The 14,916-nt window shown below is 50.7% G+C and overlaps 1 protein-coding gene across 2 annotated transcripts in view; it reads left to right on the top strand.

The window, feature by feature from the left end:
* SARNP (SAP domain containing ribonucleoprotein) overlaps nt 1-14,916 on the top strand; it is a 33,822-nt gene that overhangs the window by 8,750 nt on the left and 10,156 nt on the right. The window contains exons 5-10 of one of the 2 annotated variants that reach the window (XM_082298995.1): nt 331-382; nt 3,051-3,124; nt 4,580-4,608; nt 5,885-5,910; nt 9,559-9,627; nt 13,760-13,840. In XM_082298995.1, coding sequence (XP_082155121.1) covers nt 331-382; nt 3,051-3,124; nt 4,580-4,608; nt 5,885-5,910; nt 9,559-9,627; nt 13,760-13,840 — 331 coding nt within the window. The remainder of the gene's footprint in view (nt 1-330; nt 383-3,050; nt 3,125-4,579; nt 4,609-5,884; nt 5,911-9,558; nt 9,628-13,759; nt 13,841-14,916) is intronic. The other variant, XM_082298996.1, reaches the window with a different exon arrangement.

Genomic DNA, 14,916 nt, shown 5'->3' with positions numbered 1-14,916 from the left:
CAGGATTTGGGAGCCTCCAGCCGGGCCCTTCCCAGGCTTTTATTCCCAATCCCAAATTTTGGGAGCATTCCCAGCCCCCCCTGGAATTGTTTGGAGCCCTTTGGGATGGTTCCAATCCCATTCCCAAGGGAATCCAGGAGACTTTTCCTAAACATTCCCAAAATTCCACTCTGAGCTTTCCCAGCCCCCTCTGGAATCCATCCCAGCCTCCAAATTCCAAGGGAAATCCCAAATCCTACGGCAGGAGCCGATCCCAAATCCCAAATCCCTCCTGGAGCAGCCTCTGGAGCCAGCCCTGACCTTTTCCTTCTCTTTCCCAAATTTTTCCAGGATCCAGGAGAAGAAAGTGGTGAAAATCACCTCAGAAATCTCCCAGATGGAGGTAAAATCCCTGCTGCTCCCAAAATCCCAAAATCCCAACTTCCAGGCTGGCTTTTTTGGGGATTTTCCACCTTTGGAATTGGATTTTCCAGCCCTGGAATTGGATTTTCCCCCTTAAAAATCCCCATTTCCTCGGAAAAATGCCTTTTTTTTCCTAGAAAAACCCCATTCCCAGCTGAAAAATCCCCATTTTTCCCTGGGAAATCCCCATTTTTCCATGTAAAATCCCCATTTTTGCATGGGAAATCCCCATTTCGCCCTTGAAAATCCCCATTTTTCTTTGGAAAATCCCATTTTTCTTTGGAAAATCCCCATTTTTCCTCTGAAAAATCCCCATTTTGCCCTTGAAAATCCCCATTTTTCCTTGGAAACCCCCAATTTTCCCTGGAAAATCCCCATTCCCAGCTGGAAAAATCCCCATTTTCTTTTGGAAAACCCCCATTTTTCCTTGGACAATCCCCATTTTCTTCTGGAAAGTCCCCATTTTCTCTAGAAGATTCCATTTTTCCCTGGAAAATCCTCATTTTTCCCATGTAAAATCCTTTTTTTTCCCTTGAAAATCCAATTTTTTCCCTGGAAAATCCCTCTTTCTTTCTAGAAAATCCCTTTTTTTCCCATGTAAAATCCCTTTTTTTCCCTGGAAAATCCCCATTTCCTTCTGGAAAAATCCCATTTTTCCCTGGAAAATCCCTGTTTTCTTTTGGAAAATCCCATTTTTCCCTGGAAAATCCCCCTTTTTCCCATGTAAAATCACTCTTTTTCCCCTGGAAAATCTCCGTTCCCAGCTGGAAAATCCCTTTTTTTCCTTTGAAAATCCCAATTTTCCCTGGAAAATCCCATTTTTCCCTGGAAAATCCCCATTTTCTTTTGGAAAAATCACCATTTTTCCTTGGAAAACCCCATTTTTCCCTGGAAAATCCCCTTTTTCCCATGTAAAATCCCTTTTTTTCCCTTGAAAATCCTCATTTTTCCTTGGAAAAACCCCAATTTTTCCTGGAAAATCCCTTTTTTTCTTGGAAAATCCCCTTTTTTCCTTGGAAAATCCCATTTTTCCTTGGAAAATCCCCTTTTTTTCTAGAAAACCCCATTTTTCCTTGGAAAACCCCATTTTTCCCTGGAAAACCCCATTTTTCCCATGTAAAATCCCTTTTTTTCCCTTGAAAATCCTCATTTTCCCTGGAAAATCCCCATTCCCAGCTGGAAAATCCCCATTTCCTTCTGGAAAATCCCATTTTTCCTTGGAAAATCCCCATTTCCTCTAGAAAATCCCATTTTTTTCCATGTAAAATCCTGTTTTTCCCTTGAAAACCCCAATTTTCTTCTGGAAAATCCCATTTTTCTCTAGAAAACCCCAATTTTCCCTGGAAAATCCCCATTTTTCCTTGGAAAATCCCATTTTTCCTTGGAAAATCCCCTTTTTTTCTAGAAAACCCCATTTTTCCTTGGAAAACCCCATTTTTCCCTGGAAAACCCCATTTTTCCCATGTAAAATCCCTTTTTTTCCCTGGAAAATCCCCATTCCCAGCTGGAAAATCCCCATTTCCTTCTGGAAAATCCCCATTTCCTCTAGAAAATCCCATTTTTTTCCATGTAAAATCCTGTTTTTCCTTTGAAAACCCCAATTTTGTTTTGGAAAATCCCGTTTTTCTCTAGAAAACCCCATTTTTCCCTGGAAAATCCCTTTTTTTCTAGAAAACCCCTTTTTTCCTTGGAAAATCCCATTTTTCCTTGGAAAACCCCATTTTTCCCTGGAAAATCCCCTTTTTCCCATGTAAAATCCCTTTTTTTTCCCTTGAAAATCCTCATTTTTCCTTGGAAAAACCCCGATTTTTCCTGGAAAATCCCCATTTCCTTCTGGAAAATCCCCATTTTTCCTTGGAAAATCCCCATTTCCTCTAGAGAATCCCTTTTTTTTCCCTGGAAAATCCCCTTTTTCTCTAGAAAATCCTCTTTTTCTCTTGAAACCCCCCATTTTTCCTTGGAAAATCCCATTTTTCCCTGGAAAATCCCCTTTTTCCCATGTAAAATCCTCATTTTTCCTTGGAAAACCCCCGATTTTCCCTGGAAAATCCCCTTTTTTCCTTGGAAAATCCCATTTTTCCTTGGAAAATCCCCTTTTTTTCTAGAAAACCCCATTTTTCCTTGGAAAATCCCCTTTTTTTCTAGAAAACCCCATTTTTCCTTGGAAAATCCCCTTTTTCCCATGTAAAATCCCTTTTTTTCCCTTGAAAATCCTCATTTTTCCTTGGAAAAACCCCGATTTTCCCTGGAAAATCCCCATTTCCTTCTGAAAAATCCCCATTTCCTTCTGGAAAATCCCCATTTTTCCCTGGAAAATCCCCTTTTTTTCTAGAAAACCCCTTTTTTCCTTGGAAAAGCCCATTTTTCCCTGGAAAATCCCCATTCCCAGCTGGAAAACCCCTTTTTTTCCTTGGAAAACCCCATCTTTCCCTGGAAAATCCCCATTTTTCCCTAGAAAACCCCATTTTTCCTTGGAAAACCCCATTTTTCCCATGTAGAATCCCTTTTTTTCCCTTGAAAATCCTCATTTTTCCTTGGAAAAACCCCGATTTTCCCTGGAAAATCCCCATTTCCTTCTGAAAAATCCCCATTTTTCCTTGGAAAACCCCATTTTTTCCTGGAAAATCCCCCTTTTCCCACTTTTCCAGCGGATGCAGAAACGAGCCGAGCGCTTCAACGTCCCGGTGAGCCTGGAGAGCAAAAAGGCCGCCAGGGCAGCGCGGTGAGTGCGGAATTCCCCCGGAATTCCCCCGGAATTCCCGCCTGGGATGGGCAACGCCGGGAAAATGGGAATTGGGGAGGTGATTTGGGATTTGGGGGATTTTTTGGGAATTTTTTGGGATTTTTTGGGGGAATTTTTGCCGTTTTTTGGGGATTTTTTGAGGATTTTTTGGGATTTTTTTGGCGTTTTTTGAGGATTTTTTGAGGATTTTTTTGGGGATTTTTTTGGAAATTTTGGAGATTTTTTGGGGAATTTTTTGGGATTTTTTTGGCGTTTTTTAGGGATCTGGGGGGATTTTGGGGGAATTTTTGGGATTTCGGGGGATTTTGGGGAATTTTTGGGCATTTTTTGGGCATTTTTGGGGATCTGGGGGGCTTTTTTTGGGCTTTTTTGGAGATTTTTTGGGGATTTTTTGGGATATTTGGAGATTTTTTTGGGGTTTTAGGGGAATCTTTGGGATTTTTTTGGGGATTTGGGGGGATTTTGGAGATTTTTTGGGGATTTTGGGAATTTGGGGGGAATCTTCGGGAATTTGGGGGGATTTTTGGGGGATTTTTTAGGGATTTTTTAGGGAATTTGGGGGGGGGATTTTTGGGGGAATTTTTTGGGATTTTGGGGGCATTTTTTGGGTGATTTTTTAGGGAATTTGGGGGGATTTTTTGGGGGGATTTTTTGGGGATTTTTTAGGGAATCTTTGGGAATTTGGGGGGGGATTTTTGGGGGAATTTTTTGGGATTTTGGGGGCATTTTTTGGGTGATTTTTTAGGGAATTTGGGGGGATTTTTTGGGGGGATTTTTTGGGGATTTTTTAGGGAATCTTTGGGAATTTGGGGGGGGGATTTTTGGGGGAATTTTTTGGGATTTTGGGGGCATTTTTTGGGTGATTTTTTAGGGAATTTGGGGGGATTTTTTGGGGGGATTTTTTGGGGATTTTTTAGGGAATCTTTGGGAATTTGGGGGGATTTTTTGGGGATTTTTTGGGGATTTTTTAGGGAATTTTGGGGGGATTTTTGGGGAATTTTTGGGATTTTGGGGGCATTTTTTGGGGATTTTGGGGGATTTTTTAGGGAATTTGGGGGGATTTTTGGGGGATTTTGGGGGGATTTTTTGGGGATTTTTTAGGGAATTTTAGGGGATTTTGGGGGGATTTTTTGGGGATTTGGGGGGATTTTTTGGGGGATTTTGGGGGGATTTTTTTGAGAATTTGGGGGAAATTTTGGGGATTTTTGGGGGAATTTTTTTCCATTTTCCATGGAAAAGCCTCTCCCAGCCCCTCCAGAATTCCTCCGAAAATCAAATCTTGGGATTTCCTTGGATTTGGGCTGGAAAATTTGGGAATTCCTGCCAGAATTCCAAACATTCCCGGGGCGATCCCGGGAAGGAGGCGCCTCCAGGGCCTGCGATATTCCCAAAATTCCCCCCCTCATTCCCGGATTTTTGATCCCATTCCCACAGCTTTGGCTTGGCCACGATTCCCAGCAAAGGTGAGGAGCCGGAATTCCCGAAGTTCCCGGAATTCCATCCCTGGGGGGGGTCCCAAAAAACGGGAGATGGGAAATGCGGGAAGAGCCTGGGGGGGAGGGGCCGTTCCTGGGCTGGAATCCCGGGATTTGGGACCATTCCTGGTGGGAATTTGGGGCTTTTCCCGCTGGGATTTGGGGCTTTTCCCGCTGGGATTTGGGGCTTTTCCCGCTGGGATTTGGGGCTTTTCCTGCTGGGATTTGGGGCTTTTCCCGATGGAATTTGGGGCTTTTCCTGATGGGATTTGGGGCTTTTCCCGATGGAATTTGGGGCTTTTCCTGATGGGATTTGGGGCTTTTCCTGCTGGGATTTGGGGCTTTTCCCGCTGGGATTTGGGGCTTTTCCTGATGGGATTTGGGGCTTTTCCCGCTGGGATTTGGGGCTTTTCCCGCTGGGATTTGGGGCTTTTCCCGCTGGGATTTGGGGCTTTTCCTGAAGGGATTTGGGGCTTTTCCCGCTGGGATTTGGGGCCATTCCCGCTGGGATTTGGGGCTTTTCCCGCTGGGATTTGGGGCTTTTCCTGCTGGGATTTGGGGCTTTTCCCGCTGGGATTTGGGGCTTTTCCTGAAGGGATTTGGGGCTTTTCCCGCTGGGATTTGGGGCTTTTCCCGCTGGGATTTGGGGCTTTTCCCGCTGGGATTTGGGGCTTTTCCCACTGGGATTTGGGGCTTTTCCTGGTGGGATTTGGGGCTTTTCCTGGTGGGATTTGGGGCTTTTCCTGGTGGGATTTGGGGCTTTTCCTGAAGGGATTTGGGGCTTTTCCTGGTGGGATTTGGGGCTTTTCCTGAAGGGATTTGGGGCTTTTCCCGGTGGGAATTTGGGGCTTTTCCCGGTGGGAATTTGGGGCTTTTCCTGCTGGGATTTGGGGCTTTTCCCGCTGGGATTTGGGGCTTTTCCTGAAGGGATTTGGGGCTTTTCCCGCTGGGATTTGGGGCTTTTCCCGCTGGGATTTGGGGCTTTTCCCGGTGGGAATTTGGGGCTTTTCCTGCTGGGATTTGGGGCTTTTCCCGCTGGGATTTGGGGCTTTTCCTGAAGGGATTTGGGGCTTTTCCCGCTGGGATTTGGGGCTTTTCCCGCTGGGATTTGGGGCCTTTCCCGATGGGATTTGGGACCTTTCCCGCTGGGATTTGGGGCCATTCCGGATGGGATTTGGGGCTTTTCCTGAAGGGATTTGGGGCCATTCCGGATGGGATTTGGGGCTTTTCCTGATGGGAATTTTCCTCCTCTGCCCCATCCCAGGGCTCTGCGGAGACTCCAAACCCACGGTGAGGAAAAGGCGGCGTCGGAGCGGGAATTCCGGAAATGCAGCCGGAATTCCGGGAATGGCAGTGGGAATCTGGGAATTCTGGGAATGCCAATGGGAATCTGGGAATGCCCTGGGAATTCTGAGAATGCACCAGGAATCTGGGAATGGCAGGAATTCTGGGAATTCTGGGAATGTGGTGGGAATTTGGGAATGCCGGCGGGAATTTTGGGTGGGAAAAGGAGCGGGAATTTTGGGAATTCAGGAGGAATTTTGGGAATTAAGGAGGAATTTTGGGAATTCAGGAGGAATTTTGGGAGCTGGGAATCAGCCGGGATTTGGGGATCACGACTGGAATTTTTGGGAGCAGGAGTTGGAATTTTGGGAAGAGGAGCTGGAATTTTGGGAATTCGGCGGGAATTTTGGGATCATGGCTGGAATTTTGGGAAGAGGAGCTGGGATTTTGGGAATTCGGCGGGAATTTTGGGAATTTGGCTGGGATTTTGGGTGGGAAAAGGAGCTGGGAATTTCGGGAATTCAGCGGGAATTTTAATGGGAAAACTCAGCTGGAATTTTTGGGATGAGGAGCTGGAATTTTTGGGAGCAGCAGTTGGAATTTTGGGTGGGATCTCAGCAGGGATTTGGGGATCACAGCAGGGATTTTGGGAATTCAGTGGGAATTTTGGGAATTTGGCTGGGATTTCAATGGGGAAACTCAGCTGGAATTTTTGGGATCAGGGGTTGGAATTTTGGGAAGAGGAGCTGGGATTTTGGGAATTCAGCCGGAATTTTGGGATCATGGCTGGGATTTTGGGAACTTGGCTGGGATTTTGGGTGGGAAAAGGAGTGGGAATTTTGGGAATTCAGGTGGAATTTTAGTGGGGAAACTCAGCTGGAATTTTTGGGATCAGGGGTTGGAATTTTGGGTGGGATCTCAGCCGGAATTTCAGGATCATGGCTGGAATTTTGGGATCAGGGGTTGGAATTTTGGGATCACGGCTGGAATTTGGGGTGGGAAAAGGAGCCAGGAATTTAGTGGGAATTTGGAGAAGAGGAGCTGGAATTTTGGGAATTCAGGGGGAGTTTTGGGAATTCAGGAGGAATTTTGGGAGCTGGGAATCAGCCGGGATTTGGGGAATTCAGTGGGAATTTTGGGAATTTGGCTGGGATTTTGGGTGGGAAAAGGAGCGGGAATTTTGGGAATTCAGCGGGGAATTTTAATGGGAAAACTCAGCTGGAATTTTTGGGATGAGGAGCTGGAATTTTTGGGAGCAGCAGTTGGAATTTTGGGTGGGATCTCAGCAGGGATTTTGGGAATTCAGTGGGAATTTTGGGAACTTGGCTGGGATTTGGGGTGGGAAAAGGAGTGGGGATTTTGGGAATTCAGCTGGAATTTCAATGGGGAAACTCAGCTGGAATTTTTGGGATGAGGAGCTGGAATTTTTGGGATCAGGGGTTGGAATTTTGGGAAGAGGAGCTGGGATTTTGGGAATTTAGCTGGAATTTTGGGATCACGGCTGGGATTTTGGGAACTTGGCTGGGATTTGGGGTGGGAAGAGGAGCCGGGATTTTGGGAATTCAGCAGGAACTTTAATGAGGAAACTCAGCTGGAATTTTTGGGATCACAGCTGGAATTTTGGGGTGGGAAAAGGAGCTGGGATTTTGGGAGCTGGCAATCAGCCGGGATTTGGGGATCACAGCTGGAATTTTTGGGATCACAGCTGGAATTTTTGGGCTCAGAAGCTGCAATTCCGGGCGGGCTCTCAGCCGGAATTTCGGGAATTCAGCCTCAATCCCCCTGGGAACATCCAGGGCTTTTTCGGGATCGCTTCCTCCGGGATCCCTCTTTTCCTGACGCTTTATCCCGGAATTCCTCCCTTTGGAATTCGAGCCTCCTCCCCCCCCCCCCCAGTCCCGATCCCGACCCCGATCCCGATCCTGGATCTGATCCCAATCCCAATCCCGACCCCGGATCCAATCCTGACCCCGATCCCAGATCCGATCCCAATCCCGACCCCAATCCCGGATCCGACCCCGATCCCAATCCCGGATCTGATCCCAATCCCAATCCCGACCTCGGATCCAATCCTGATCCCGGATCCACTCCCAATCGCAATCCCGGATCCGATCCCGATCCCGGATCCGACCCCAACCCCGATCCCGGATCTGATCCCAATCCCGATCCCGGATCCGAGCCCGATCCCAATCCCGGATCTGATCCCAGATCCGACCCCGACCCCGATCCCGGATTTGACCCCGATCCCGATCCCGGATCCGACCCCGATCCCGATCCCAGATCCGACCCCGACCCCGATCCCGGATCCGACCCCGATCCCAATCCCGGATCTGACCCCGATCCCGACCCCAATCCTGGATCCGATCCCGATCCTGGATCCAATCCCGATCCGATCCCGGTCCCGGATCCGACCCCAATCCCGGATCTGATCCCGACCCCGGATCCGATCCTGGATCTGATCCCGATCCCAATCCCAGATCCGATCCCAGATCCGATCCCGATCCCAGAGCCGATCCCAATCCTGGATCCAATCCCAATCCCGGATCCGACCCTGATCCCAATCCCGGATCTGATCCCAATCCCAATCCCGACCCCGGATCCAATCCCGACCCCGATCCCAGATCCGATCCCGATCCCAGATCCAACCCCAATCCCGGATCCGATCCCAATCCCAATCCCGGATCCGATCCCGATCCCGGATCCGATCCCAATCCCAACCCCAATCCCGGATCCGACCCCGATCCCGATCCTGGATCTGATCCCAATCCCGGATCTGATCCCAATCCCAATCCCGACCTCAGATCCAATCCTGATCCCGGATCCAATCCCAATCGCAATCCCGGATCCGATCCCGATCCCAGATCCGATCCCAATCCCGATCCTGGATCCGAGCCCGATCCCAATCCCAACCCCGATCCCGGATCTGATCCCGATCCCGCATCCGACCCCGATCCCAATCCCGATCCCCGATCCAATCCCGACTCCAATCCCAATCCCGGATCCGACCCTGATCCCAATCCCAGATCTGATCCCAATCCCAATCCCGACCCCGGATCCAATCCCGATCCCAGATCCGACCCGGATCCGACCCCAACCCCGATCCCGGATCTGATCCCAATCCCGATCCCGCATCCGACCCCGATCCCAATCCCGGATCCGACCCTGATCCCGGATCTGATCCCAATCCCGATCCCAATCCCGACCCCGATCCCAGATCCGACCCCGATCCCGGATCCAATCCCAGTCCCGGATCCAATCCCGGTCCCGGATCCGACCCCGATTCCGATCCCGGATCCGATCCCAGATCCGATCCCAATCCCGATCCCGGATCCGACCCGGATCCGGCCCCAATCCCGATCCCGGATCTGATCCCAATCCCGATCCCGGATCCGATCCCGACCCCAATCCCAGATCCGACCGCAATCCCGGATCCAATCCCGATCCCGGATCCGATCCCGATCCCGGATCCGATCCCGATCCCGACCCCGATCCCAGATCTGACCCCGATCCCGATCCCGCATCCACTCCCAATCCCGGATCCAATCCCGATCCCGGATCCAATCCCAATCCCGGATCCGATCCCAATCCCGACCCCGACCCCGATCCCGGATCCAATCCCGATCCTGGATCCGATCCCGATCCCTTTTCCCGCAGATAAACCTGGAAAAGCTCAAGGAAAGGGCCCAGAGGTTCGGCCTCAACGTCTCCTCCCTCTCCAGGAAGGTCAGGAGCGGGAATTCCGGGAATTCCGGGAATTTGGGGAATTCGGAGAATTTGGGGAATTTTGGGAATTTTTGGGAATTCCAGGATATTCTCCTCCCCCCCCCCCAGATTATCCCAATATTCCCAAATTTTCCAGCCCTGCCGCCTCCATCCTTCCCTGGGGTTGGGATTTTTGGGAATTGGGGGATTTTGGGTTGGGATTTGGGGGGATTTTGGGGAATTTTTGAGGGGATTTTGGGGGTTTTGGGAATTGGGGTTTTTTGGGAATTGGGGTTTTTTGGGAATTGGGGTTTTTTGGGAATTGGGGGGTTTGGGGAATTTTTTAGGGGGAATTTGGGAATTTTGGGGGGAATTTGGGGGGTTTTGGGAATTTGGGTTTTTTGGGAATTGGGATTTTTTGGGGGGAATTTGGGCATTTGGGGGGGATTTTTTGGGGTTTTTGGGTTTCTCGGGGAAATATTTGGGGGATTTTTTGGGGTTTTTGGGAATTTTGGTTTCTTGGGAATTGGGGTTTTTGGGGGGAATTTTTTTTTTGGAATTTTGGGTTTTTTCGGGGGGAATTTGGTAATTTTTGGGGGATTTTGGGGGGTTTTGGGAATTGGGGGTTTTGGGAATTTGGGTTTTTTGGGAATTAGGATTTTTGGGGGGGGAATTTGGGGATTTTTGGGGGGTTTTTTGGGGGGTTGGGGAATTTTGGTTTCTTGGGAATTGGGGGTTTTGGGGGGAATCTTTTTTTTGGAATTTTGGGTTTTTGGGAACTTTTTATGGGGAATTTGGGAATTTTTGGGGGGTTTTGGGAATTGGGGTTTTTGGGGAGTTTTTTGGGGAATTGGGGTTTTTTGGGGAATTTTGGGTTTTTTGGGGTTTTTTGGGAATTTTTAGGGGGTTCTGGAAATTGGGGTTTTGGGGATTTGGGAATTTTGGGGGGAATTTGGGAATTTTAGGGGGATTTTTTGGGGCTTTTGGGAATTTTGGTTTCTTGGGAATTGGGGGTTTTTGGGAATTCTTCGGGGAATTTTGGGGGGTTTTTTTGGGAATTGGGATTTTTAGGAATTTGGGGGTTTGGGGAATTTGGATTTTTTGGGGGGTTTTTGGTTTTTTGGGATTTTTGGGGTTTTTTGGGATTTTTTTGGGAATTTTGGGGGGGATTTGGGGGTTTTTTTTTGGGAATGGGGGGTTTTTTGGGGGAATGGGGGGGTTTTTTTTGGGAATTTTGGGGGTTTTGGAGATTTTTGGTTCTTTGGGAATTTTGGGGGTTCTTTTGGGAATGGGGTTTTTTTGGGATTTGGGATTTTAGGGGGGGGAAATTTTAAGTTTTTTGGAGTTTTGGGGGGAATTTGGGGGTTTGGGGGGTTTTTTGGCAATTGGGGTTTTTTGGGAATGTTTTTTGGGGGAATTTTTCTTCCCCCTCCCCCCAAGGAAAAACAGGGAGAGAATTCCAAGATTCTCATCCCGGATTTCCTGGGTTTGAGGGGCGGGGCCAGAGCTGGGATTGGAACCCGGAAAAATGGGAAAACCCCAAAAATCCAGGCTGGAATTCCAAGGAAAACGGGAAAACCGGGATCGGGAAATCCGGGATCAATCCGAGCTGGGAACGCGGGGCTGGGAATTCCGGGAATTCCGGGATGTGGGAAGGGCCCGGAGGAAGGGAAAGGGCAAATCCCGGGATTTGGGGGTTCCCGGGGGGAGTTGGGGACTGGGAAGGGAGGGAATCGGGGATGGAATTCCCGGAGGATTCCGCAGCCCTGGGCTCGGGATCGCTCCGGGATCGCGGCCACGGCGCCCGGCGGGGGCGGCTGCGAGCCCAGGGACCGCCCCAGCCCCAGCCCGGTGCTCCTGAGCCCATGCCCGAACCCGATCCCGATCCCAATCCCGATCCCAATCCCATTCCCGAGCCCATTCCCGATCCCGATCCCATTCCCGAGCCCATTCCCGAGCCCATTCCCAATCCCATTCCTGAGCCCAATCCCGATCCCATTCCTGAGCCCATTCCCGATCCCAATCCCGATCCCAATCCCGATCCCAATCCCGATCCCAATCCCGATCCCGTTCCCGATCCCATTCCCGATCCCATTCCCGAGCCCAATCCCATTCCTGATCCCATTCCCGATTCCATTCCTGAGCCCAGTCCCGTTCCCGATCCCGATCCCATTCCCAGTGTTCCCGATCCCGTTCCCGATCCTGTTCCCGATCCCGTTCCCGATCCCATTCCCGATCCCGTTCCCGATCCCATTCCCGAGCCCATTCCCGAGCCCATTCCCGATCCCATTCCCGAGCCCATTCCCGAGCCCATTCCCGAGCCCATTCCCGAGCCCATTCCTGAGCCCATTCCCGATCCCGTTCCTGAGCCCGTTCCCGATCCCGTTCCCGATCCCGTTCCCGATCCCGTTCCCGATCCCGTTCCCGAGCCCATTCCCGAGCCCATTCCCGAGCCCATTCCTGAGCCCAATCCCGATCCTGTTCCTGATCTCGTTCCCGATCCCATTCCCGAGCCCGTTCCCGATCCCAATCCCATTCCCGATCCCATTCCCAGTGTTCCTGATCCCAGTGTTCCCGATCCCAGTGTTCCCGATCCCAGTGTTCCCGATCCCGTTCCCGATCCCATTCCCGATCCCGTTCCTGAGCCCAGTCCCGTTCCCGATCCCGATCCCATTCCCAGTGTTCCCGATCCCGTTCCCGATCCCGTTCCCGATCCCATTCCCGATCCCATTCCCGATCCCATTCCCGATCCCATTCCCGCCGTTCCCATTCCCAAGCCCAATCCCGATCCCATTCCCACCATTCCCAATCCCATTCCCGATCCCATTTCCGCCGTTCCCAATCCCGTTGTTCCCGATCCTATTCCTGTTGTTCCCATTCTCGATCCCATTCCCGATCCCATTCCCAACGTTCCCGATCCCATTCCCCAATCCCGTTCCCGATCCCATTCCCGATCCCGATCCCATTCCCGATCCCGATCCCATTCCCGATCCCATTCCTGCTGTTCCCATTCCTGCTGTTCCCATTCCCGATCCCATTCCCAATCCCATTCCCGTTCCCATTCCCGATCCCATTCCCAACGTTCCCGATCCCATTCCCGATCCCATTCCCGATCCCATTCCCAATGTTCCCGATCCCATTCCCTTTGTTCCCATTCCCGATCCCATTCCCAATGTTCCCAATGCCATTCCCGATCCCATTCCCGATCCCATTCCCAACGTTCCTGATCCCATTCCCGATCCCATTCCCGATCCCATTCCCACCATTCCCAATCCCATTCCCGATCCCATTTCCGCCGTTCCCAATCCCGTTGTTCCCGATCCCATTCCTGTTGTTCCCATTCTCGATCCCATTCCCGATCCCATTCCCGACATTCCCTATCCCGTTCCCCCCGTTCCCGTTCCCATTCCCAATCCCGAGGTTCCCATTCCTGCCGTTCCTGATCCCGTTGTTCCCGATCCCATTCCCAATCCCATTCCTGACGTTCCCATTCCCGATCCCATTCCCAATGTTCCCGATCCCATTCCCGATCCCATTCCCGATCCCATTCCCGATCCCATTCCTGCCGTTCCCATTCCCAAGCCCAATCCCGATCCCATTCCCAGTGTTCCCATTCCTGATCCCATTCCCGATCCCATTCCTGCCGTTCCCAATCCCGTTGTTCCCGATCCCATTCCCAACGTTCCCATTCCCGATCCCATTCCCGATCCCATTCCCAACGTTCCCATTCCCGATCCCATTCCCGATCCCATTCCCAACGTTCCCCATCCCGATCCCGTTCCCGATCCCGTTCCCGATCCCGATCCCATTCCCGATCCCATTCCCATTCCCGATCCCATTCCCGATCCCATTCCCGTTCCCATTCCCGATCCCATTCCCACCATTCCCGATCCCATTCCCGATCCCATTCCCACCATTCCCGATCCCATTCCCGATCCCATTCCCAATCCCATTCCCGATCCCATTCCCGATCCCATTCCCATTGTTCCCATTCCCGTTCCCATTCCCGATCCCATTCCCACCATTCCCGATCCCATTCCCGATCCCATTCCCAACCCCATTCCCAATCCCATTCCCGATCCCATTCCCATTGTTCCCATTCCCGATCCCATTCCCATTGTTCCCATTCCCGATCCCATTCCCGTTCCCGCAGAGTGAGGAGGACGAGAAGCTGAAGAAGAGGAAGGAAAGGTTCGGGATCGTCACCGGCGCCGGAGCCGCCGACGACTCCGAGGTGGGGCCGCCAAAATTCCCGGGATTTGGGGCCGGGAATTCCCGGGAATCCCCGGCTTCATCCCGAAGCCGCCTCCCTATTCCCAGTCCTTGTGGGATCCAGGGATTTGGGGGGGATTTCCATGGAATTTGGGGGGAGGGGGCTTGGATTTAGGGAGCATTGCCATGGATTTAGGGAGTTTTTCCATGGATCTCAGGGGGTTTTCCATGGATTTCAGGAAGTTTTCCATGGATTTAGGGAGTTTTCCAGGGATTTCGGGAAGTTTTCCCAGGATTTCGGGAAGTTTTCTCTGGATCTCAGGGCTTTCCCATGGATTTGGGGCTGCTTTTCCATGGTTTTAGGGAGTTTTCCAGGGATTTTGGGAAGCTTTCCCAGGATTTCGGGAAGTTTTCCCTGGATCTCAGGGCTTTCCCAAGGATTTGGGGCTGCTTTTCCATGGTTTTAGGGAGTTTTCCAGGGATTTTGGGAAGCTTTCCCAGGATTTCGGGAAGTTTTCCCTGGATCTCAGGGCTTTCCCAAGGATTTGGGGCTGCTTTTCCATGGTTTTAGGGAGTTTTCCCGGGATTTCGGGAAGTTTTCCCTGGATTTCAGGGGTTTTCCATGGATTTGAGGCTGGTTTTCCCTGGTTTTAGGGAGTTTTCCAGGGATTTCGGGAAGTTTTCCCAGGATTTCGGGAAGTTTTCCCTGGCTCTCAGGGTGTTCCCGTGGCTTTGGGGCTGCTTTTCCATGGATTTAGGGAGTTTTCCCAGGATTTTGGGAAGTTTTCCCAGGATTTCGGGAAGTTTTCTCTGGATCTCAGGGCTTTCCCAAGGATTTGGGGCTGCTTTTCCCTGGTTTTAGGGAGTTTTCCAGGGATTTCGGGAAGCTTTCCCTGGCTCTCAGGGCGTTCCCGTGGCTTTGGGGCTGCTTTTCCATGGATTTAGGGAGTTTCCCAGGATTTAGGCAGTTTTTCCCAGGATTTAGGGAAGTTTTCCCTGGATTTCAGGGGTTTTCCATGGATTTGAGGGTGGTTTTCCATGGTTTTAGGGAGTTTTCCCAGGATTTCAGGAAGTTTTCCCAGGATTTCGGGAAGTTTT

Source organism: Coloeus monedula (genome assembly GCF_965178545.1).
Source record: "Coloeus monedula genome assembly, chromosome: 30".
NCBI classification, from domain to species: Eukaryota; Metazoa; Chordata; class Aves; order Passeriformes; family Corvidae; genus Coloeus; species Coloeus monedula.
The sequence above is the reverse complement of the archived record's forward strand: the minus strand, read 5'-3'. Positions and strand labels throughout refer to the sequence as shown.